Source organism: Tinamus guttatus, unplaced genomic scaffold, assembly GCF_059628265.1.
Source record: "Tinamus guttatus ecotype Peru unplaced genomic scaffold, ASM5962826v1 Tinamus_guttatus_pri_ptg001653l, whole genome shotgun sequence".
Lineage (NCBI taxonomy): Eukaryota > Metazoa > Chordata > Aves > Tinamiformes > Tinamidae > Tinamus > Tinamus guttatus.
Window position 1 is genome coordinate 1 of NW_028290187.1, and position 22,330 is coordinate 22,330.

A 22,330-nucleotide genomic window follows, 5' to 3' on the forward strand; every position below is an offset into this window, starting at 1 on the left:
AATATGAACCCAATGGGGATGACCCAAGGGTGCTGGAGATCCCTATGGGGCCACCCAAGGGTGCTGGACCCCAATATGCACCCAAGGGCACTGGAGGTCCCTATGGGTCACCCAATGGTGCTGGAGGTCCCTATGGGGCCACCCCTGGGTCCTGGATGTCCCCATGGGTCCCAGAGGTCCCTATGGGTCCTGGAGGTCCCTATAGGTCCCCGGGTCCTAGAGGTTCTCATGGGTCCTGGATGTCCCTATGGACTCCCCCGGGTCCTGGAGGTCCCTATGGGGTCACCCAAGGGTCCTGGATGTCCCTATGGGTCCCCCTGGGTCCTTGATGTCCCCCCCAGGTCCTGGATGTCCCCATGGGTCCCCCTGGGTCCCAGAGGTCCCTATGGGTCCTGGAGGTCCCTATGGGCCCCCCCCCGGGTCCTGGAGGTCCCTATGGGGTCACCCAAGGGTCCTGGATGTCCCTATGGGTCCCCCGGGTCCTGGAGCTCAATATGGACCCAAGGGTGCTGGAGGTCCCTATGGGGTCCAATATGGATCCAAGGGTCCTGGATGTCCCTATGGGGCCTGGATGTCCCCATGGGTCCCCCTGGGTCCCGGATGTCCTCCTGGGTCCTGGATGTCCCTATGGGTCCTGGATGTCCCCACGTGTCCCCGTGGGTCCTGGATGTCCCCATGGGTCCTGATGTCCCCTGGATGTCCCCCTGGGTCCTGGATGTCCCCATGGTCCTGGATAGCCCCACATGTCCCCATGGGTCCTGGATGTCCCCACGTGTCCCCATGGGTTCTGGCTGTCCCTATGGGTCCTGGATGTCCCCTGGGTCCTGGATGTCCCCATGGGTCCTGATGTCCCCATGGTCCTAGATGTCCTCACGTGTCCCCCCAGGTCCTGATGTCCCCTGGGTGTCCCATGGGTCCTGGATGTCCCCGTGGGTCCTGATGTCCCCCCGGGTCCTGGATGTCCCCACGTGTCCCCATGGGTCCTGATGTCCCCCCGGGTCCTGGATGTCCCCACGTGTCCCCATGGGTCCTGATGTCCCCTCTGTCCCCCAGGCGCTGGTGGCCCTGGGCCGCTCGTGGCACCCCGAGCACTTCTCCTGCACCCACTGCCGGGCGCCCCTGGGGGCCGCCCCCTTCTTCGAGCGCCAGGGGGCGCCCTATTGCGGGCGCCATTACCTGGAGCTGTTCGCGCCGCGCTGCGCCCGCTGCGCCCGCCCCATCGCCAGCGTGAGCACCCAGGGGTGACGGGGGGCCCTTGGGTGCCGTTGGGTGGCATTGGGTGGCGTTGGGTGGTGTTGGATGTCATTGGGTGGTGTTGGGTGTCATTGGGTGTCATTGGGCGTCATTGGGTTGCGTTGGGTGTCATTGGGTGTCGTTGGGTGTCATTGGGTGATGGGGTCGCCCTATTGCGGGCGCCACTACCTGGAGCTGTTCGCACCGCGCTGCGCCCGCCCCATCGCCAGCGTGAGCACCCCCAGCGTGAGCACCCAAGGGTGCCGTTGGGTGGCGTTGGATGTCATTGGGTGCCGTTGGGTGGTGTTGGTGGCGTTGGGTGTCATTGGGTGGCGTTGGGAGTCATTGGGTGTCATTGGCGTCATTGGGTGTCATTGGGTGTCATTGGGTGTCGTTGGGTGTCATTGGGGGTCATTGGGCGTCGTTGGGTGTCATTGGGTGATGGGGGCGCCCTATTGCGGGCGCCACTACCTGGAGCTGTTCGCGCCGCGCTGCGCCGCCCCATCGCCAGCGTGAGCACCCAAGGGTGCCGTTGGATGTCATTGGGTGTCATTGGGAGTCATTGGGTGGCACTGGGTGCCGTTGGGTGTCATTGGGTGTCATTGGGTGTCCAAGGGTGATGGGGGCGTCGTTGGGTGTCCAAGGGTCTCCCAAGGGTGAAGGAGGGCACCCAAGGGTGTTGTTGGGCCATGGCGGACACCCAAGGGTGTCATTGGGCATCGTTGGGCCATGCGGGGCACCCAAGGGTGTCGTTGGATGTCCAAGGGTCTCATTGGACAATGGGGGGCACCCAAGGGTGTCGTTGGATGTCCAAGGGTCTCATTGGACAATGAGGGGGCACCCAAGGGTGTCGTTGGGTGCCCAAGGGTCTCATTGGGTGATGGGGGCACCCAAGGGTGTCGTTGGGTGTCACAAGGAAGATGGGGGCACCCAAGGGAGCTGTGGGGCTTCAGTGGGGCTGGAGGGCACCCAAGGGCATCACGGGACACCCGAGGGTGGCAGGGGACACCCGACGGGCTGGTGACCCCCATGTCCCCCAGTGTCCCCACGTGTCCCCCCGTGTCCCAATGCAGAAGATGGTGACGGCCCCTGGGCCAGCAGTGGCACCCGGAGCACTTCTGCTGCGCCCAGTGCGGGCGGCCGTTCGGGGACGAGGGTGGGTGGCCCCTGTCCCCAGTGTCCCCATGACCCCGTGTCCCATGACCCCAATGTCCCCAATGTCCCCAATGTCCCCAATGTCCCCATGTCCCCATGACCCCATGACCCAATGTCCCCATGTCCCCAATGTCCCCAATGTCCCATGACCCCATAACCCAATGTCCCCATGTCCCCATGACCCCAATGTCCCCAATGTCCCCAATGTCCCCATGTCCCCATGACCCCATGACCCAATGTCCCATGTCCCCAATGTCCCCAATGTCCCCATGACCCCATAACCCAATGTCCCCATGTCCCCATGACCCCAATGTCCCCAATGTCCCCAATGTCCCCATGTCCCCATGACCCCATGACCCAATGTCCCCATGTCCCCATGACCCCATGTCCCCATGACCCAATGTCCCCAATGTCCCCAATGTCCCCATCTCCCCATGACCCCAATGTCCCCATGTCCCCATGACCCCAATGTCCCCAATGTCCCATGTCCCCATGAATTGATGTCCTGTGTCCCCATGTCCCCGTGTCCCCATGACCCAATGACCACATTGTCCCCATGGTCCCATGTCCCCATGACCCCCTGTTGTCCCCCATGTCCCCATTGTCCCCATCATCCCCATTGCCCCCCCATGTCCCCACCATCCCCATTGTCCCCACTGTCCCCATTGCCGCCATTGTCCCCAATGCCCCCATGTCCCCCCATTGTCCCCCATGTCCACAACGTCCCCAATGTCCCCATGTCCCCATGTGTCCCCATTGTCCCCCTTGTCCCCATCATCCCCATTGTCCCCATTGCCCCTATTGTCCCTGTTGTCCCCATCACCCCCATTGTCCCCCATGTCCCCCCTGTCCCCACCGTCCCCATTGTCCCCACTGTCCCCATTGCCGCCATTGTCCCCAATGCCCCCATGTCCCCCCATTGTCCCAATCCCCCCCATTGTCCCCATGCGTCCCCATTGTCCCCATGTGTCCCCCTTGTCCCATGTCCCATTGCCCCCATTGCCCCCATTGTCCCCACCATCCCCACCATCCCCATGTCCCCCATTGTCCCCAATGTCCCCCATGTCCCCCCATCATCCCCATGTCCCCCTCATTGTCCCCATCATCCCCATTGCCCCCATTGTCCCCATTGTCCCTGTTGTCCCCATTGTCCCCAATGTCCCCATGTCCCCATCGTCCCCCCATTGCCCCCGTCGTCCCCATCGTCCCCATTGTCCCCATTGTCCCCAATGTCCCCATCACCCCCCATGTCCCCCATGTCCCCCATTGTCCCCATTGCCCCCATGTCCCCCCATGTCCCCCATGTCCCCCCATTGTCCCATTGTCCCCAGGCTTCCTGGAACGCGGTGGCCGCCCCTTCTGTCCCCAGGATTTTGCCGCCCTGTTCGGTGGCCGCTGCGGAGGCTGCGGGAGGCCGGTGCTGGGGGCCTTCGTGGAGGCCATGGGGACCCTGTGGCACCCGGGGTGCTTCGTGTGCGCGGTCAGTGTCCCCAAGTGTCCCCAAGTGTCCCCAAGTGTCCCCAATGTCCCCAGGGTGTCCCCATTGTCCCCATTGTCCCATTGTCCCCGGTGCTGGGGCCTTCGTGGAGGCCATGGGGACCCTGTGGCACCCGGGCTGCTTCGTGTGCGCGGTCAGTGTCCCCAAGTGTCCCCAAATGTCCCCATTGTCCCCAGGGTGTCCCCAATGTCCCCAAGGTGTCCCCAGGGTGTCCCCAAGTGTCCCCCTGTGTTGTCCCAGTGTAGCCAACAGGGCTTCCCGTGTCCCCAATGTCCCCCCAATGTCCCCCATCATGTCCCAATGTGGCCCCCATGTCCCCATGATGCCCCCCCCGCCATGTCCCCATGTCACCCTGTGTCCCTCTGATGTCCCATGTCCCAGATGATGCCACCTCCATGTCCCCATCCCCATGTCCCCAGTGTCCCCAATTTCCCCAATGTCCCAGTGTCCCAATGTCCCCAACGTCCCCATTGTCCCCATTGTCCCCATTGTCCCCCCATTGTCCCCATTGTCCCCATTGTCCCCATTGTCCCCCAGGAGTGTCTGTCCCCCTTCACCTCGGGGACCTTCTTCGAGGCCGGGGGGCGGCCCCTGTGCGAGCGTCACGCGCCCGGTGTCACCGTCACCCCCGACGTCACCGGTGTCACCGTCACCACCGGTGTCACCGTCACCCCCAGTGTCACCATCACCACCGGTGTCACCGTCACCCCCGGGGCCACCGTCACCACTGGAACCGCCGGTGTCACCTCCGGTGTCACCAGTGTCACCGCTGCCACCCCCGGTGTCACCCCCGGTGCCACCCCCGGCTGCTCCTGGTGTCACCGGCCCCTGGCCCAGGGGACCCTGCGGGAACAGGGGGGCAGGGCCTATTGTCCCCCCTGCTACAGCCGCCTCTTCGGGTGACGCCGCCGCTGTCCCCAAGGGGTCCTGCCCCATAGAGCCCCATAGAGCCCCATAGAGCAGCCCCATAGAGCTGCCCCATAGAGCTGCCCCATAGAACTCCATAGATGAGCCCCATAGAGCCCCCTGCCCCATAGAGCTGCCCCATAGAGCCCCATAGAGCCCCCTGCCCATAGAGCTGCCCCAGGGATCCATAGAGCCCCCATGGAGCCTCCGCAGCAATCTATGGGGCAGGTTGGGGGAATCTATGGGGCAGGTTGGGGATCTATAGGGCGGGGGGGATCTATGGGGCCAGTTGGGGATCTATGGGGCAGGGTGGGGATCTATAAGGCAGGGGGGGATCTATGGGCAGGTTGGGGGAATCTATAGGGCAGAGGAGCATCTATGGGGGATCTATGGTGTAGAGGGAGATCTATGGGGCAGATTGTGGGATCTATAGGATGGGAGGGATCTATGGGGGGATCTATAGGGCAGAGGAGAGCTATGGGGGATCCATAGGGCAGAGGGGGATCTATGGGGCAGGTTGGAGGGACCTATAGGGCAGGTTGGGGATCTATGGGGCAGAGGGGAGTCTGTGGGGCAGGTTGGGGGGATCTATGGGGCAGAGGGGTATCTATGGGGAATCCATAGGGCAGAAGGGGATCTATAGGGCAGGGGGGGGATCTATGGGAGAATCTATGGGACCAGGTGGGGGATCTATGGGGCAGAGGGGAGTCTGGGGCAGGTTGGGGGAAATCTATGGGGGATCCGTAGGGCAGAGGGGGATCTATAGGGCAAGGGGGATCTATGGGGGAATCTATGGGACCAGTTGGGGGGATCTATGGGGCAGAGGGAAATCTATGGGGCAGGGGGGGAATCTATGGGACAGATTGAGGGGATCTATGGGGCAGGTTGGAGGGATCTATAGGGCACAGGGGCATCTACAGGGGATCTATGGGGCAGAGGGGCGTCTGGGGCAGGTTGGGGGAATCTATGGGGGATCCATAGGGCAGAGGGGGATCTATGGGGTATCTATGGGACCAGTTGGGGGGATCTATGGGGCAGGGGGGATCTATGGGGCGGGCGGGGGGATCTATGGGGGATCTGTGGGGCGGGCGGGGGGATCTCTGGGTCACGCGACACGGGCGCACGCAGCCAATAAAGTCCCGCAGCACCAACCGCCTCCGGCCTCTCTGGGCGCCCCGGACGCCTGGGCCCCCTATGGGGCAGGAGGCTCCAGGTGGGGGGGGGGGGGGGAGGAGCCCCCCGGACGCCTGGGCCCCTCCAGGGGATGGGGGGGGGGGGGGGGTGGCGCCCGGCCCCGTTCCCGGCTCGGGTTCCCTGGGCGGGCCCAGGCGTCCGGGGTGGGGGGGGGGGAAGGGGGGGGGCTCCTCCCCCCGGCGCGAAGCAGCGGGAGCCGCGAGGGGCCCCGGCGTCCGGGCCCCCCCCCCCGACTCTGCCCCCCAATGGAGCCTCCTGCCCCATAGCGGGACCCTCTGCCCCACATCCCCCCCCCAACATGGCCTGGGCCCCGCGGCTGCTGCTGGCGCTGAGCGGCGTCGCCGCCTGGGCCGGAGACGGTGAGTTTGGGGGGGGGGGGGGCTCTGCCCCATAGCGCTGGGGGGGGGGGGTGCCGGGCCCCCCTCTGCCCCATAGCGCTGATCTGTGGGGTGCCGGACGCCTGGGCCCTTTCCCAACCTCCGCTCTGCCCCATAGCGCTGGTGTGGGGAACATGTCCCGGATGCCTGGCCCTTTCCCAGATCCCCCCCTCTGCCCCATAGCGCTGGTGTTGGGGGGGGCGGTGCCCGGACGCCTGGGCCCTTTCCCAGATCCCCCCCTGTGCCCCATAGCGCTGATCTGTGGGGTGCCCGGACGCCTGGGCCCTTCCCGGACCCCCCTCTGCCCCATAGCCCTGTGTGGGAGCACGACCCAGACACCTGCGCCCTTTCTGGACCCCCCCCCCCGCCCCCTTTCTGCCCATAGCGCTGGTGTGGGGGGTTCCCGGACGCCTGGGCCCTTTCCCGAACCTCCGCTCTGCCCCATAGCGCTGGTGTGGGGAACATGTCCCGGATGCCTGGGCCCCTTCCCGGACCCCCCCCACTGCCCATAGCGCTGGTGTGGGGGGTGCCCGGACGCCTGGGCCCCTTCCCGGATCCCCGCTCTGCCCCATAGCCCTGATCTGTGGGGCGCCCGGACGCCTGGGCCCTTCCAGGGAGGCGGGGGGGGGGGGGTGCTATGGGGCTCCCGGACGCCTGGGCCCCCTGAGACACCCTCCACCCCCCCCCACCCCCCCCCCGCCAGGTTTTGGACCTCCCGGACGCCTGGGCCCCTCTGGGAAGCTCTGGTGGGTCCATGGGGACACCCGGACGCCTGGGCCCCTTCCCGGACCCCCCCCCGCTCTGCCCCATAGCCCCGGTGTGGGGGGGGGTGCCCGGACGCCGGGGCCCCCCCTCTGCCCATAGCGCTGGTGTTGGGGGGGCGGGGGGGGGTTCCCGGACGCCTGGGCCCCTTCCCGGCCCCTTTCCCGGGTGGGACCCGGGAGCCTCCCCGGACGCTGCCCCGGGGCCCCGGCGGGAACCGGCTGGGCCGGGTTGGGGCGGGAGGGGCCGGGAGGGGCCCAGGCGTCCGGAGGGGCGGGGGGGCGGGCGGGGCGGGCGGGGGGGGGGCGGGGGCCGGGGGGTGGGGCGGGGAGGGGCCCCGGCGTCCGGGAGGGGCCGGGGGGGGCCGTGGGGGGGGCGGGGAGGGGCCGGGGGGGGCGGGGAGGGGCCCAGGCGTCCGGGGGCCACCTGTCCCCCCGGGGGGGGGGGGGGCGGGGAGGATCCGATGGCAGCGACAGGTGGGGCCCGGACGCCTGGGCCCCTTATGGGGGTCTCGGACGCCTGGGCCCCTCTTGGGGGTCCCGGACGCCTGGGCCCTTCATTGGGGCGGGGGGGGGGGGGGGTCACACCTGGCCGGGCAGCGGCAGCTGCTGGGGGGAGGGGGGGGGGAGCAGCTGGAGGGGGGCGGGGCTTTGGGGGGTGGGGCTCGGTCAGGCCCCGCCCCCCTCACGGGGCCCCCTCTGCCCCGGGCGGGGGGCGGGGCCACGGGGACACCTGGCGCCCCCTCCCCTCCCCCCCCGCGGGGCCCTGGGGGCGGAGCCAGCGCTGGGACCCATGGGGGGGGATGGGGGGTGGGGGGGGGGAACAGTCGGTGTCACCCGGACACCGGGTCCCCCATGGGGCGGGGTGACACTCAGTGGACACTGGGTCCCATGGGGGTGGGTGACAGTCGGTGTCACCCGGATGTCTGGGCCCATGGCGGGGGGTGTCGCTCGGTGTCACCCGGGTCCCTGGGGCGGGTGACAGTCGGTGTCACCCGGACGCTGGATCCCATGGAGTGGGTGACAATGAACACGGGGGCAGTTGTCACCCGGGTCCCCTGGCTGGGTGTTGTCCACCCGGCGTCACCCGGACACCGGGGCCCATGGAGTGGGTGACAACGGCCACCGGTTCCCACGGGGCGGGGTGTCGCTCGGTGTCACCCGGGTCCCCCGGGGCAGGTGACAGTCGGTGTCACCCGGACGCTGGATCCCATGGGGTGGGTGACAATGGACACGGGGGGGGCGGGCGGTTGTCACTGGGTGTCACCTGGGTCCCTTGCTGGGTGTTGTCACCCGGTGTCACCCGGGTCCCTGGGGTGGTTGTCACCCGGTGTCACCCCGGACACCGGGGCCCATGGAGTGGGTGACAACAGACGCTGGATCCCATGGGGTGGGTGACAATGGACACGGGGGCGGTTGTCACCCGGCTCCCCTGGCTGGGTGTTGTCACCCGGCGTCACCCGTCTCCGCCTGTCCCCGGGGGTGTCCAGAGCCGTCCGAGCGTCCCATGGGGTGGGTGTCACTTGGTGTCACCCGGGGCGGTTGTCACCCGGGGCGGTTGTCACCCCTGTCCGCCTGTTCCCGGGGGTGTCCAGAGCCGTCCGAGTGTTTCACCGTGAACGGCGCCGACTACCGGGGCGCCCAGAGCCGCACGGGCCCCGGCCCCAGCGGGGCGGCCATGTTTACAATGGAACCGGAGCGCGGCCGCCGTGGGGCTGGGGCCCCACAACCACTGCCGGAACCCGGACGGGGACGCGCGGCCTGGTGCTACGTGGGGGGTGACAACAACAACAACAACAACAACGGGGGGGACAACAACAACAACGGCGGGGACAACAACGGGGCCGCCTGGCGCTTCTGTGACATCCCCACGTGCCGCAGTGAGGGGACATTGGGGACAATGGGGGACATGGGGACATTGGGGATATTGGGGACTATGGGGATGGGGGGACATTGGGGACAGTGGAGACATTGGGGACATTGGGGACAATGGGGGGAATGGGGACATTGAGGACATGGGGGGACATTGGGAATCTGGGGGACATTGGGGACAATGAGGGATATTGGAGATAATAGGGATGAGGAGCATTGGGGACATTGGGGGGACATTGGGCACAATGGGGACAATGAGGGATGTTGGGGACATTGGGGGATTTGGGGGCAATGGGGACATGGGGGACATTGGGGACAACGGGGACATTGGGGACGTGGGGACATCGGGGGACAATGAGGATATTGGGGACAATGGGACAATGGGGATGTGGGGGGACATTGGGGACATGGGGAGACATTGAGGACAATGGGGACATGGGACAATGGGACATTAGGGGGACATGGGGACATGGGGGACATTGGGGACAATGGGGGGACATTGAGACATGGGGGATGGGGGTCGCTATGGGGTGGATATTGGGGGGACATGGGGGGAGATGGGGGTCAGCATGGGAGGATCGGGGTCCTACAGCGAACGGGGCTCCTACAGTCAGACCCAGCCCACAACAGGCAGTTAGGGGGTCGGTTGGGGGTCCCTACAGGTGGACAGGGGGTCTCTACAGGCAGTCAGGGGGTCCCTACAGGCGGCCGGGGGCGTCCCGCCCCGTCCGCCTGACGCGGGGCCGGCAGTGCCCGGCTTCGTGGGCTGTTTCCTGGACTCGGGGTCGCCGCCGGCGCTGAGCGGCCCCAGCGGGACCTCCCGCCGCCTGACGGTGCCGCTCTGCATCCGCTTCTGCCGCGCGCGGGGCTACGAGGTGACGGCGACACCGTGATGACACCCCGGGAACACCCCGACGTCACCCTGACAACACCCCGACGTCACCCTGACAACACCCCGACCACACCCCGATAACACCCTGACGTCACCCACAACACCCCGGGAACACCCCGGGAACACCCCGACGTCACCCTGACGACACCCCGACCACACCCCGACAACACCCTGACGTCACCCACAACACCCTGGCAACACCCCGACAACACCCCGACGTCACCATGACAGCACCACAGCAACATCTGCCTTGCCCCGCAACACCCCGACAACCCCCTGACCACACCCCGACAACACCCAGCTCCCCGACAACACCCTGACGTCACCCCGACAACGCCCTGACCACACCGTGGCAACACCCGCCCCGCAACACCCCGACAACACCCGCCCCACCGTGCAACACCCGGCCCCATGCCCAGTCCCCCAGTCACAGCCTGACAACACCTTGACAACACCCTGCAACACCCGTTCCGCTCCCCGCCCCATGGCCCCCCACCCAGGAACAGCCAATGGGGCAGCAGGCGACAACAGCCGCCCCCCCCGGGGGTTGGGGTACCCCTGGGGCCCTACACACACCCATTGCAACACCCGTCCCCACCAACAAGCGGCGGGGGGGGGTGGATGGTACCTACAGTCACCCCATACCGCAACACCCGGCCCCACGCGACAGGCGGCGGCGGAGGGGGGTGGCGGTGCCGGGTACCGCCGTGGCGCTACAGCCGCTGTCACCGTCGCCCCGACAGTTCGCGGGGGTGGAGGCCGGCTACGCCTGTTTCTGCGGGCAGGCGGGTGACGTGCGGCGGGGCCGGCGCACCGCCGCGGCCGACTGTGACCAGGTGTGCTTCGGCAAGGCCAGCCAGCTGTGCGGCGGCGACGGGCGCCTCGCGGTGTACCACGGTGAGGGGGGTTGCCGGGGGGGGCGGGTGTTGTGGGATGGTTGTAGTTGCCATGGAGTTGTTGTCACTATGGGGCGGCGGTTGCCATGGGACAGTTGTCACCGTGGGCTGGTTGTCACCATGGAGCGGTTGTTGCCATGGGGCGGTTGTCACCATGAGGTGGTTGTTGCTATGGGTTGTTGTCACCCCAGGGCCATTGTCGCCATGGGGTGGTTGTCACTATGGGGCAGTTGTCACTATGGGACGGGTGTCACCATGGGGCGGTTGTCGTTATGAGTCGGTTGTCGCCATGAGACAGCTGTCACCACGAGGCCATTGTCACCATGGGGCGGTTGTCACTATGGGATGGGTGTCATCGTGGGGCAGTTGTTGCCATGGGGGGGGGGGGGGTGTCACCACGAGGCCATTGTCACCATGGGGCGGTTGTCGTTTTGGGGCTGTTCTCACCATGGGACAGTTGTCCCCATGGGGTGGTTGTCACTATGGGACGGGTGTCACCATGGGACAGTTGTCACCCTGGGACAGTTGTCACCCCTGGACCGTTGTCCCCACGGGTCAGTTGTCCCCATGGGGTGACATCCCCCATCGGCCGCCTGTTCCCCCTCAACCGCGCCCGCTCCGCCTGTCGCCCCCCGCAGTGTCCGTGGGCGCCTGTCGCGGCAACAGCTCCGCCCCCTCCGGCGTGCTGTACTCGCCCGACTACCCCGACGACTACGGCCCCGGCGCCGACTGTAGCTGGCGCCTGGGCCCGGGCGCGGGGTCCCCCTTGGAGGTGACGTTCCGCCTGTTCGACGTCCCCGACCCCAACGACCGCCTGCAGCTCCGCGACGCCCGGACCCGCCGCCTGTTGGCCCAGTTCGGCGGGGGGCGGCCCCCGCCGGGGCCCCGCCCCCTGCGCCTGCCGGTTGACGCCCTCCTGGTGACGTTCCGGTCCGACGGGCGCCGCCACGCGCGGGGGTTCGCCATCACCTACCGCAGTGGGTACAGGCGGACGCCGGGTGACAAGAGCCGGGGCGGGTGGCGCCATGGGGTACAGGCGGACGCCGGGTGACGGGGGTCGGGGTGGGTGATGAGGGGTCGGATGCCCCGGGGCTTGGTGTTCGCCTGTTGGAGAGGGTGTTGGGTGACACCGTGGGATACAGGCGGACGCCGGGTGACAAGAGCTGGGGTGCCTGGGGCTTGGTGCTCGCCTGTTGGAATGGGTGTTGGGTGCGGGTGACACTGGGGGATACAGGCGGACGCCGGGTGACAAAAGCCAGGGTGGGTGACAAGGTGATCGGATGCCCGGGGCTTTGTGTTCGCCTGTTGAAGCGGGTGTTGGGTGGCACCATGGGGTACAGGCGGACGCCGGGTGACAAGAGCCGGGGCGGGTGACAAGGGCTCGGACACCCTGCGGTGTTTGGGGCTTTTGCCTGTTGGAGGGGGTGTTGGGTGCGGGTGACACTGGGGATACAGGCGGACGTGGGGGGTGACAAAGGTTGGGATGGGTGACAAGGGTTCGGGGCTCTGTGTTTGCTTGTTGGAGCGGGTGTTGGGTGACCACAGGCGGACGCCGGGTGACAAAGGTTGGGACGGGTGACGAGCGTCCGGATGCCGGCGGCTCCGCGTCCGCCTGTTGCAGCGGGTGTTGGGGGATACAGGCGGACGCCGGGTGACAACCCCCCCCCCCTTTCCAGCTGTAGCGGCGGCGCCGGTGACGGGGACCCCCCCCACAGGGGGGCGGAGCCTCCCCGACCCCTCCCACCCCGCGCGGGGGGGCCGAGGTGAGTGGGGGGAGGGGCGGGGTCACCCCATAGCGACCCCCGCCCCGGCGGCCATCTTGGCTCCTCCCCCCTCCCCCCCAGGGTGGTTCCTATTGGCCGCCGGCGCCTTCGTCCTCGGGCTCCTCCTCCTCGGGACCCTCCGGATGCGCCAGAGGTTCCGGGGGGGGGGAAATTCCCGTTTCCCAGGGCCCCTTTGGGGGGAATTCCGGGATTCCGGGACCCCTTTGGGGGGAGGGGGGGGGTCCCGGACGCCTGGGCCCCTTTTGGGGGGAATTCCCATTTTCCAGGGCCCTTTTTGGGGAATTCTGGGATTCCAGGACCCCTTTGTGGGGGGGGAGGGAATTCCCGGACGCCTGGGCCCTTTTTTGGGGGGGATTCCCACATTCCAGGACACCCTTTGGGGGGGGGGTCCCGGACACCTGGGCCCCTTTTGGGGGGAATTCCCGTTTTCCAGGCCCTTTTTGGGGAATTCTGGGATTCAGGCCCTTTTGGGGGGGAATTCCCAGATTCCAGGACCTCTTTTTTTTTGGGGGGGGGGGGGGGGGGGGGTTTCCCGGACACCTGGGCCCCTTCATGGGGGGGGGGGGGAGGGGTCTCCCGCATTTGGGGGGGGAATTCCGGAATTCCGGGGGGGGGGGAGGGAATTCCCGGACGCCTGGGCCCCTTTTTGGGGGGGGGATTCCCATTTTCCAGGGCCCTTTTAGGGGAATTCCCAGATTCCGGGATCCCCTTTTTGGGGGGGATGGGGGAATTCCCGGACGCCTGGGCCCCTTTTTGGGGGGGATTCCCATTTTCCAGGCCCCTTTTTGGGGTTTTCCCGGATTCCGGGACCCCTTTTGTGTGTGTGGGGGGGAGGGGCAGGGTCTCCCCTCTGACCCCGCCCCCTTCCCCCCGCAGGCCCCGCCCCCCGCAGGCCCCGCCCCCCGCGGCCCCGCCCAGCCCCCAGCCCTCCCTGCGGCGCCTCCTGCCCCCCAGCTGAGGGGGGCGGGGCCGGGGGGCGGGGCCGGGGGGCGGGGCATTAAATTATTGTCGCCCGGACGCCCCCTGGCTCATTTGCATACGGGGCGGGATTGGCCGCATGTTAATGAGGGGGCGGCCGCGCTCCTCCCCCCCTCATGGAAAGCGGCGCTGTGACGTCAAGGGGGCGTGGCTATGCAAATGATGCGCCCTGCATCAACGATGGGGGCGTGGCTATGCAAATGAGCCCAGCGGGTTCCCTCCTGGCCTTATATGGGCTGTGGAGCTTTATGACGTCACCGGGGGGGGCGTGGCCACCCACGTGACAAAGGGCGCCTATGCAAATGAGGGCGCAGCACCCAACCAATGGGTGGGGGCGTGGCCAGTATGCAAATGAGGCACGGTGGGGGGGTGGGTCCTGCATTGATACCCATATATGGAGTTGGGGAGGGACGTGGCATGGCGAAGGGGTGGGACACATGCAAATGAGATGCAAATGACAGAATTATGCAAATGAGGTGTAGCAGCAGCGGGTGGATCTCCACCCATATATGGAGACGTGACGTCACACAGCAGGGGGCGGGGGCGTATGCAAGCAAGGGCACAGCTCTCGGCCAATGAGCAGCGCCAGGGCGGGGCCTTATGCAAATGTCCCCCCCTTCTTATTGGTCCTCGGGCTCCTCGTCGAAGGTCAAAGTGCGGCAGAGGGCGTCGCCCCCCGGGGGACCTGTGGGGCAGAGCCCCACGGATGGGGGGGGGGGGGGGGGGATGTGGGGCAGAGCCCCATAGAGAGACCCCCAGCCCCATAGAGAGACCCAGCCCCATAGAATGAGCCCAGCCCCATAGAGAGACCCAGCCCCATAGAGTGACCCCCATAGAGTGACTCGGCCCCATAGAGCAACCTCAGCCCCATAGAGAGACCCCAGCCCCATAGAATGAGCCCAGCCCCATAGAGAGACCCAGCCCCATAGAGTGACCCCATAGAGTGACTCGGCCCCATAGAGCAACCTCAGCCCCATAGAGAGACCCCAGCCCCATAGAATGAGCCAGCCCCATAGAGTGACCCCAGCCCCAGGGAGCAACCCCAGCCCACAGAGAGACCCGGCCCCATGGGGTGACCCATAGTGCCCCATAGAGTGACTCAGCCCCATAGACCGACCCGGCCCCATAGAGCGACCCCAGCCCCATAGAGCAACCTGGCCCCATAGAATGACCCCAGCCCCATAGAGAGAGCCCCAGCCCCATAGAGTGACCCCAGCCCCACAGAATGAGCTGGCCCCATAGAGCGACCCCAGCCCCACAGTGTTCCCAGCCCCATAGATTGATCCCATAGCGTCCCCAGCCCCATAGACCGTCCCCAGCCCCATAGAGCAACCCCAGCCCCACAGTGTCCCCAGCCCCACAGAGCATCTCCAACCCCACAGAGCGACCCAGCCCTATAGAGCGTCCCCAGCCCATAGAGTGACCCCAGCCCCATAGAGCGTCCCCAGCCCCACAGCATCCCCAGCCCCATAGAGCGTCCCCAGCCCCATAGACTGTCCCCAGCCCCACAGTTTCCCCAGCCCCATAGACCGTCCCCAGCCCCATAGAGCGTCCCCAGCCCCACAGCATCCCCAGCCCCATAGATTGTCCCCAGCCCCATAGATTGTCCCCAGCCCCACAGTGTCCCCAGCCCCATAGACCGTCCCCAGCCCAACAGCGTCCCCAGCCCCACAGTGTCCTCAGCCCCATAGACCGTCCCCAGCCCCATAGAGCGTCCCCAGCCCCACAGCATCCCCAGCCCCATAGATTGTCCCCAGCCCCATAGATTGTCCCCAGCCCCACAGCGTCCCCAGCCCCATAGACCGTCCCCAGCCCCACAGTGTCCCCAGCCCCATAGAGTGACCCCAGCCCCATAGACCGTCCCCAGCCCCACAGATTGTCCCCAGCCCAATAGAGCGTCCCCAGCCCCACAGTGTCCCCAGCCCCATAGAGCGTCCCCAGCCCCATAGACTGTCCCCAGCCCCACAGTTTCCCCAGCCCCATAGAGTGTCCCCAGCCCCATAGAGCGTCCCCAGCCCCACAGCGTCCCCAGCCCCATAGATTGTCCCCAGCCCCACGGCGCCCCCCGCTCACCTCTCCTCCAGCGCCGCCCTCCACCTCCCCCCCGGGGCGCTGCGTGTGGGGCCGGCCCCATAGAGCCCCCCATCGTCGTCGTCGTCGTCGTCGTCGTCCCAGTCACTTGTGGGGCAGGAGTGGGGCGGGGTGGCCGGGGCGGCCCCCAGCCAGCGCTGCAGGCGCCATAGGGCGCCCCACAACCAGCGCAGGAGGGCCCGGAGGTCCTGGGAGGGGGGGACGGAGTCATGGGGGGCCGCTATGGGGCTGGGAGAGCCGCTATGGGGCTGATAAACCTGCTATGGGGCTGGGAGAGCTGCTGTGGGGCTGGGAGAGCCGCTATGGGGCTGGGAGAGCCGCTATGGGGCTGATAAACCCGCTATGGGGTTGGGAGAGCCGCTATGGGGCTGAGAGCTCCGCTATGGGGCTGGGAGAGCCGCTATGGGGCTGATAAACCCGCTATGGGGCTGGGAGAGCCGCTATGGGGCTGGGAGAGCCGCTGTGGGGCTGATAAACCCGCTATGGGGCTGGGAGAGCCGCTATGGGGCTGGGGGCTCTGCTATGGGGCTGATGAACCCGCTATGGGGCTGGGAGAGCTGCTGTGGGGCTGATAAACCCGCTATGGGGCTGATAAACCCGCTATGGGGCTGGGAGAGCTGCTGTGGGGCTGGGAGAGCCGCTATGGGGCTGAGGGCTCCGCTATGGGGCTGATAAACCCGCTATGGGGCTGGGAGAGCCGCTGTGGGGCTGGGAGAGCCGCTATGGGGCTGATAAACCCGCTATTGGACCAGCAACCCTGCTATGGGGCTGAGGGCCCCACTATGGGGCTGAGGGCTCCGCTATGGGGCTGAGGGCCCCGCTATGGGGCTAGGAGAGCTGCTATGGGGCTGGCAATCCCGCTATGGGGCCTCCATCCCCACTATGGGTCTGAGAGCCCCGCTATGGGTCTGAGAGCCCCGCTATGGGGCTGAAGGCTCCGCTGTGGGGCTGAGGGCCCTTCTATGGGGCCTCCATCCCCGCTATGGGGCTGACGTCCCCACTATGGGTCTGACGTCCCCGCTATAGGTCTGAGAGCCCCACTATGGGTCTGAGGGCCTCGCTATGGGGCTGGCAATCCCGCTATGGGGCTGAGGGCTCCCCTATGGGTCTGACGTCCCCGCTATGGGACTGAGGGCTCCACTATGGGGCCTCCATCCCCGCTATGGGGCCTCCATCCCCGCTATGGGTCTGACGTCCCCGCTGTGGGTCTGATGTCCCCTCTATGGGTCTGAGGGCCCCTCTATGGGGCTGACGTCCCTGCTATGGGGCTGAGGGCCCTTCTATGGGGCTGGCAATCCCACTATGGGGCTGGCAATCCTGCTATGGGGCCTCCATCCCCGCTATGGGGCTAAGGGCTCCCCTATGGGTCTGACGTCCCCGCTGTGGGTCCGCGCGCAGTGGGGGCGGGGCGGGGGGCGGGGCCCTGACCTCCAGGAGCTGCCCCGCCCCGCGCAGCGCCCGGTCGGCCAATCGCGTGAGGCCCCTCAGGCGCCCCGCCCGCCGCAGCGGGGCCGTGTGCAGCAGGGCCTGGGCCGACGGGCGCCGCGACGGCTCCGGGTCCAACATGGCCGCCAGGAGCGCCCGGAGCTCCGGGGACAGCCCTGGGGGGGGGGGAGGTGGGCGGGGCGCGGGGAGGACACGCCCCCCGGGAGCCCCGCCCCCAGAGACCCCCCATGGAGGCCCCGCCCCCATAGAGACCCCGCCCCCAGAGACCCCCCTCATAGAGGACACGCCCCCAGGGAGGCCCCGCCCCCAGAGACCCCCCTCATAGAGGCCCCGCCCCCCAGAGACCCCCCATGGAGGCCCCGCCCCTGGAGAGACCCCGCCCCCAGAGACCCCCCTCATAGAGGACACGCCCCCCCCAGGGAGGCCCCGCCCCCAGAGACCCCCCTCATAGAGGACACGCCCCCCAGAGACCCCCCTCATAGAGGACACGCCCCCCAGGGAAGCCCCGCCCCCAGAGACCCCCCCATAGAGGCCACGCCCCCCCTAGAGAGACCCCCATAGAGGTTCCATGGAGGCCCCGCCCCAAGGAGACCCCGCCCCCAGAGACCCCCCTCATAGAGGCCCCGCCCCCAGAGACCCCCCTCATAGAGGACACGCCCCCCAGGGAGGCCCCGCCCCCAGAGACCCCCCATGGAGGCCCCGCCCCCCTAGAGAGACCCCCATAGAGGTTCCATGGAGGCCCCGCCCCCGGAGAGACCCCGCCCCCAGAGACCCCCCTCATAGAGGACACGCCCCCAAGGAGGCCCCGCCCCCAGAGACCCCCATAGAGGCCCCGCCCCCCTAGAGAGACCCCCATAGAGGTTCCATGGAGGCCCCGCCCCCATAGAGGCCACGCCCCCAGAGACCCCCTCATAGAGGCCCCGCCCCCAGAGACCCCCCTCATAGAGGACACGCCCCCCGGGGAGGCCCCGCCCCCAGAGACCCCCTCATAGAGGACACGCCCCCCGGGGAGGCCCCGCCCCCAGAGACCCCCCTCATAGAGGACACGCCCCCCGCCAGGGAGGCCCCGCCCCCAGAGACCCCCCCATAGAGGACACGCCCCCCATGGAGGCCCCGCCCCCAGAGAACCCCCTCATAGAGGACACGCCCCCCGGGAGCCCCGCCCCCAGAGACCCCCTCATAGAGGCCCCGCCCCCCAGGGAGGCCCCGCCCCCAGAGACCCCCCATAGAGGACACGCCCCCCAGGGAGGCCCCGCCCCCAGAGACCCCCCTCATAGAGGACACGCCCCCCCAGGGAAGCCCCGCCCCCAGAGACCCCCATAGAGGCCCCACCCCCCTGGAGAGACCCCCATAGAGGTTCGATGGAGGCCCCGCCCCCAAGGAGGCCCCGCCCCCAGAGACCCCCCATGGAGGCCCCGCCCCCCCCATAGTGACCCCCATGGAGGCCCCACCCCCCCTAGAGGCCCCGACCCCCATAGAGCCCCATGGAGGCCCCGCCCCCCTAGAGAGACCCCCATAGAGGTTCGATGGAGGCCCCGCCCCCAAGGAGGCCCCGCCCCCAGAGACCCCCCATGGAGGCCCCACCCCCCCCCATAGAGACCCCCATGGAGGCCCCACCCCCCCATAGAGGCCACGCCCCCAGGGAGACCCCCCTAGAGGCCCCGACCCCCATAGAGCCCCATGGAGGCCCCGCCCCCCCCAGAGACCCCCCCCAGGGAGCCCCCCCCCCCCACCCCATAGAGGCCACCCCAGTGAGATCCTCCCACAGAGCCCCATGGAGGCCCCATAGAGGCCCCCCTACCCCATAGAGGCCCCCCCACCCCATAGAGCCCCATAGAGGCCCCACAGAGCCCCATGGAGGCCCCCCACCCCATAGAGCCCCTTGGAGGCCACCCCATCCCCATAGAGGCCCATGGAGACCAGCCCAATGAGATCACCCCATAGAGCCCCATAGAGGCCCATGGAGACCACCCCATGGAGACCACCCACCCCATAGAGCCCCATGGAGGCCCCCCCAAGAAGGAGGCCCCCATAGAGCCCCATAGAGGCCCCCCTGCCCCATAGAGCCCCACAGAAGCCCCATAGAGGCCTCCCCTGCCCCATAGAGGCCCCCCCACCCCAATGAGATCACCCCATAGAGCCCCATAGAGGCCCCCCCACCCCACAGAGCCCCACAGAGCCCCATGGAGGTCCCATAGAGGCCGCCCCATCCCCATAGAGGCCCCACAGAGCCCCATGGAGGCCACCCACCCCATAGAGCCCCTTGGAGGCCGCCCCATCCCCATAGAGGCCCATGGAGGCCCCCCGCCCCACAGAGGCCCCCCTCACCCCATAGAGCCCCATAGAGGCCCCCCTGCCCCATAGAGGCCCATGGAGACCACCCCATCCCCATAGAGGCCCATGGAGACCACCCCAATGAGATCACCCCATAGAGGCCCATAGAGCCCCATGGAGACCACCCCATCCCCATAGAGCCCCATAGAGCCCCACAGAGCCCCATGGAGGTCCCATAGAGGCGCCCCCATCCCCATAGAGGCCCATGGAGACCACCCCAATGAGATCACCCCATAGAGCCCCATAGCGCCCCATGGAGGCCCCCCCGCCCCATAGAGCCCCATAGAGGCCCATGGAGGCCCCCCCGCCCCATAGCGCCCCATAGAGGCCCATGGAGGTCCCCCCGCCCCAATGAGATCACCCCATAGAGGCCCATGGAGGCCCCCCCGCCCCATAGCGCCCCATAGCGCCCCATAGAGGCCCCCCTGCCCCATAGAGGCCCATGGAGGCCCCCCCGCCCCATAGCGCCCCATAGCGCCCCATAGAGGCCCCCCTGCCCCATAGAGGCCCATGGAGGTCCCCCCGCCCCATAGAGGCTGCTCCATCCCCATAGAGCCCTATGGAGGCCGCCCCATCCCCATAGAGGCCCATGGAGGCCCCCCCGCCCCATAGAGCCCCATGGAGGCCCATGGAGGCCCCCCCGCCCCATAGAGGCCCATAGAGGCCCATGGAGGCCCCCCCGCCCCATAGAGCCCCATGGAGGCCCATGGAGGCCCCCCCGCCCCATAGAGGCCCATGGAGGCCCCCCCGCCCCATAGCGCCCCATAGCGCCCCATAGAGGTCCATGGAGGTCCCCCTGCCCCATAGCGCCCCATAGAGGCCCCCCCCGCCCCATAGCGCCCCACAGCGCCCCCCGTCCTCACCCTCCGCCAGCCCCCGGGGCAGCCGCCCCCTCCGCAGCTGCTGCCATTGGGGGCCCTGGGCCGGCAGCGCCCGCCCGGCCGCGGCCTCCAGGAGGGTGAGGCCCAGGCTGAACACGTCGGCCGGGGGCCCCGCGGGCCCCGCCAGCGCCTCGGGCGCCAGGTACCGCCCGTCGCCCTCGGGGAGGCCCCCGGAGCCGCCCGATGCTCCCGACGCTGCCGGGGGCTCCCGGAGGCCCCTGAAATCCCTGGAGGCTCCCGGAGGTTCCTGGAGGCTCCTGGAGGTTCCCGGAGGTTCCTGGAGGCTCCTGAAGTCCCTGGAGGCTCCTGGAGGCTTCCGGAGGCTCCCAACATTCCCAGAGGCTCCCGGGGGCTCCCGGAGGCTCCTGGAGGCTCCCAGAGGTTCCCGGAGGCCCCTGGAGGCTCCCGGAGGTTCCTGGAGGCCCCTGGAGGCTCCCGGAGGTTCCCGGAGGCTCCTGAAATCCCTGGAGGCTCCTGGAGGTTCCCGGAGGCTCCCGAAGTCCTTGGAGGCTCCTGGAGGCCCCCGGAGGCCCCTGGAGGTTCCTGGAGGCTCCTGGAGGTCCCCGGAGCCGCCCGACGCTCCCGACGCTGCCGGGGGCTCCCGGAGGCCCCTGAAATCCCTGGAGGCTCCCGGAGGTTCCTGGAGGCCCCTGGAGGCTCCCGGAGGTTCCTGGAGGCTCCTGAAGTCCCTGGAGGCTCCTGGAGGCTTCCGGAGGCTCCCAACATTCCCAGAGGCTCCCGGAGGCTCCCGGAGGCCCCTGGAGGCTCCTGGAGATCCCCGGAGGCTCCTGAAGTCCTTGGAGGCTCCTGGAGGCTCCCGGAGGCCCCCGGAGCCTCCCAAGGTCCCCAGAGGCTCCCAGAGGCTCCCGAGGTCCCCGGAGGCTCCCGGAGGCTCCCAGAGGCTCCCAGGGGCTTCCGAAGGCCCCCGGAGGCTCCGAAAGTCCCTGGAGGCTCCCGAAGGCTCCCGGAGGCTCCCGGAGGCTCCCGAGGTCCCCGACGCTCCTGGAGGCTCCCGGAGGCTCCCGAAGTCCCTGGAGGCTCCTGGAGGCTCCTGGAGGTCCCCGGAGCCTCCCGAGGCCTCCGGAGGCTCCCAAAGGCTCCCAACGTCCCCGGGGGCTCCCGACGTTCCCGGCTCGTCCGGAGGCTCCCGGAGGCTCCCAACGTCCCCGGGGGCTCCCGACGTTCCCGACTCATCCGGAGGCTCCCAAAGGCTCCCAACGTCCCCGGGGGCTCCCGACGTTCCCGACTCTTCCGGAGGCTCCCAAAGGCTCCCAACGTCCCCGGGGGCTCCCGACGTTCCCGACTCTTCCGGAGGCTCCCAAAGGCTCCCACCGTCCCCGGGGGCTCCCGACGTTCCCGCCTCGTCCGGAGGCTCCCGGAGGCTCCCGAAGTCCCCGAGGAGGCACCCGCGGGGCCCCAGGAGGACGTTCGAGGGCTTCACGTCCCGATGGGCCAATCGGAGGCCGTGGAGGTGGCCCAGGGCCTGCAGGAGGTCCCACAGGTACGCGGTGACCCTCCACGGGGACAGGCGGCCGCCGCGCGCACAGGCGGCCTCCAGGGTCCCGCCGGGGCACAGCTCGCTCTGCAGGTACAGGCGGCCGCGCTCCTCCCAGGCGCGCAACAGGCGGACGCAGTGCGGGTGACGCCCCACGCGCTGGTGCTTGCGGGCCTCGGACAGGCGGCGGCGCCGGTCGCCGGGGCCGCGGAACGGGGGGCGCGTCCGCTTGACGGCGTACAGGCGGCCGTCCTCGCGGCTGCGCACCTGCCGGGGAACAGGCGGAGGACGTGGGGGGACAGGCGGAGCCGCCGGGGACAACCCGACACAGCGGTTGTGTCTTCTAGGACAACCCGACCCGATGGTTGTATCTTCTACAACAACCGGACCCCATGGAGGGACCTTCTAGACCCCCAGGGAACAACCCAACCCGATGGTTGTGTCGTCTACAACAACCCGACCCAATTGAGGGATCTTCTAGAACAATCGAACCCAACAGTTGTCTGTTCTACAACAACCCGGCCCAACGGTTGTATC

The 22,330-nt window shown here is 68.4% G+C and overlaps 2 protein-coding genes across 2 annotated transcripts; both read left to right on the plus strand.

The window, feature by feature from the left end:
* Positions 1 to 1,053: 1,053 nt before the first annotated feature.
* Positions 1,054 to 4,789, plus strand: LOC148590162 (transforming growth factor beta-1-induced transcript 1 protein-like; the record flags this gene model as incomplete). The annotated part of the gene is given in 5 exon segments (XM_088539407.1): positions 1,054 to 1,227; positions 2,307 to 2,321; positions 2,323 to 2,389; positions 3,720 to 3,868; positions 4,424 to 4,789. Coding segments are annotated over 5 exon segments (771 nt in total), but the record flags the coding sequence as incomplete, so codon positions are not given.
* Positions 4,790 to 6,284: 1,495 nt separating this feature from the next.
* KREMEN2 (kringle containing transmembrane protein 2) lies at positions 6,285 to 11,835 on the plus strand. The gene is given in 7 exon segments (XM_088539408.1): positions 6,285 to 6,345; positions 8,720 to 8,787; positions 8,789 to 8,882; positions 8,885 to 9,004; positions 9,747 to 9,871; positions 10,632 to 10,785; positions 11,423 to 11,835. Coding segments are annotated over 7 exon segments (1,035 nt in total).
* Positions 11,836 to 22,330: the final 10,495 nt, after the last annotated feature.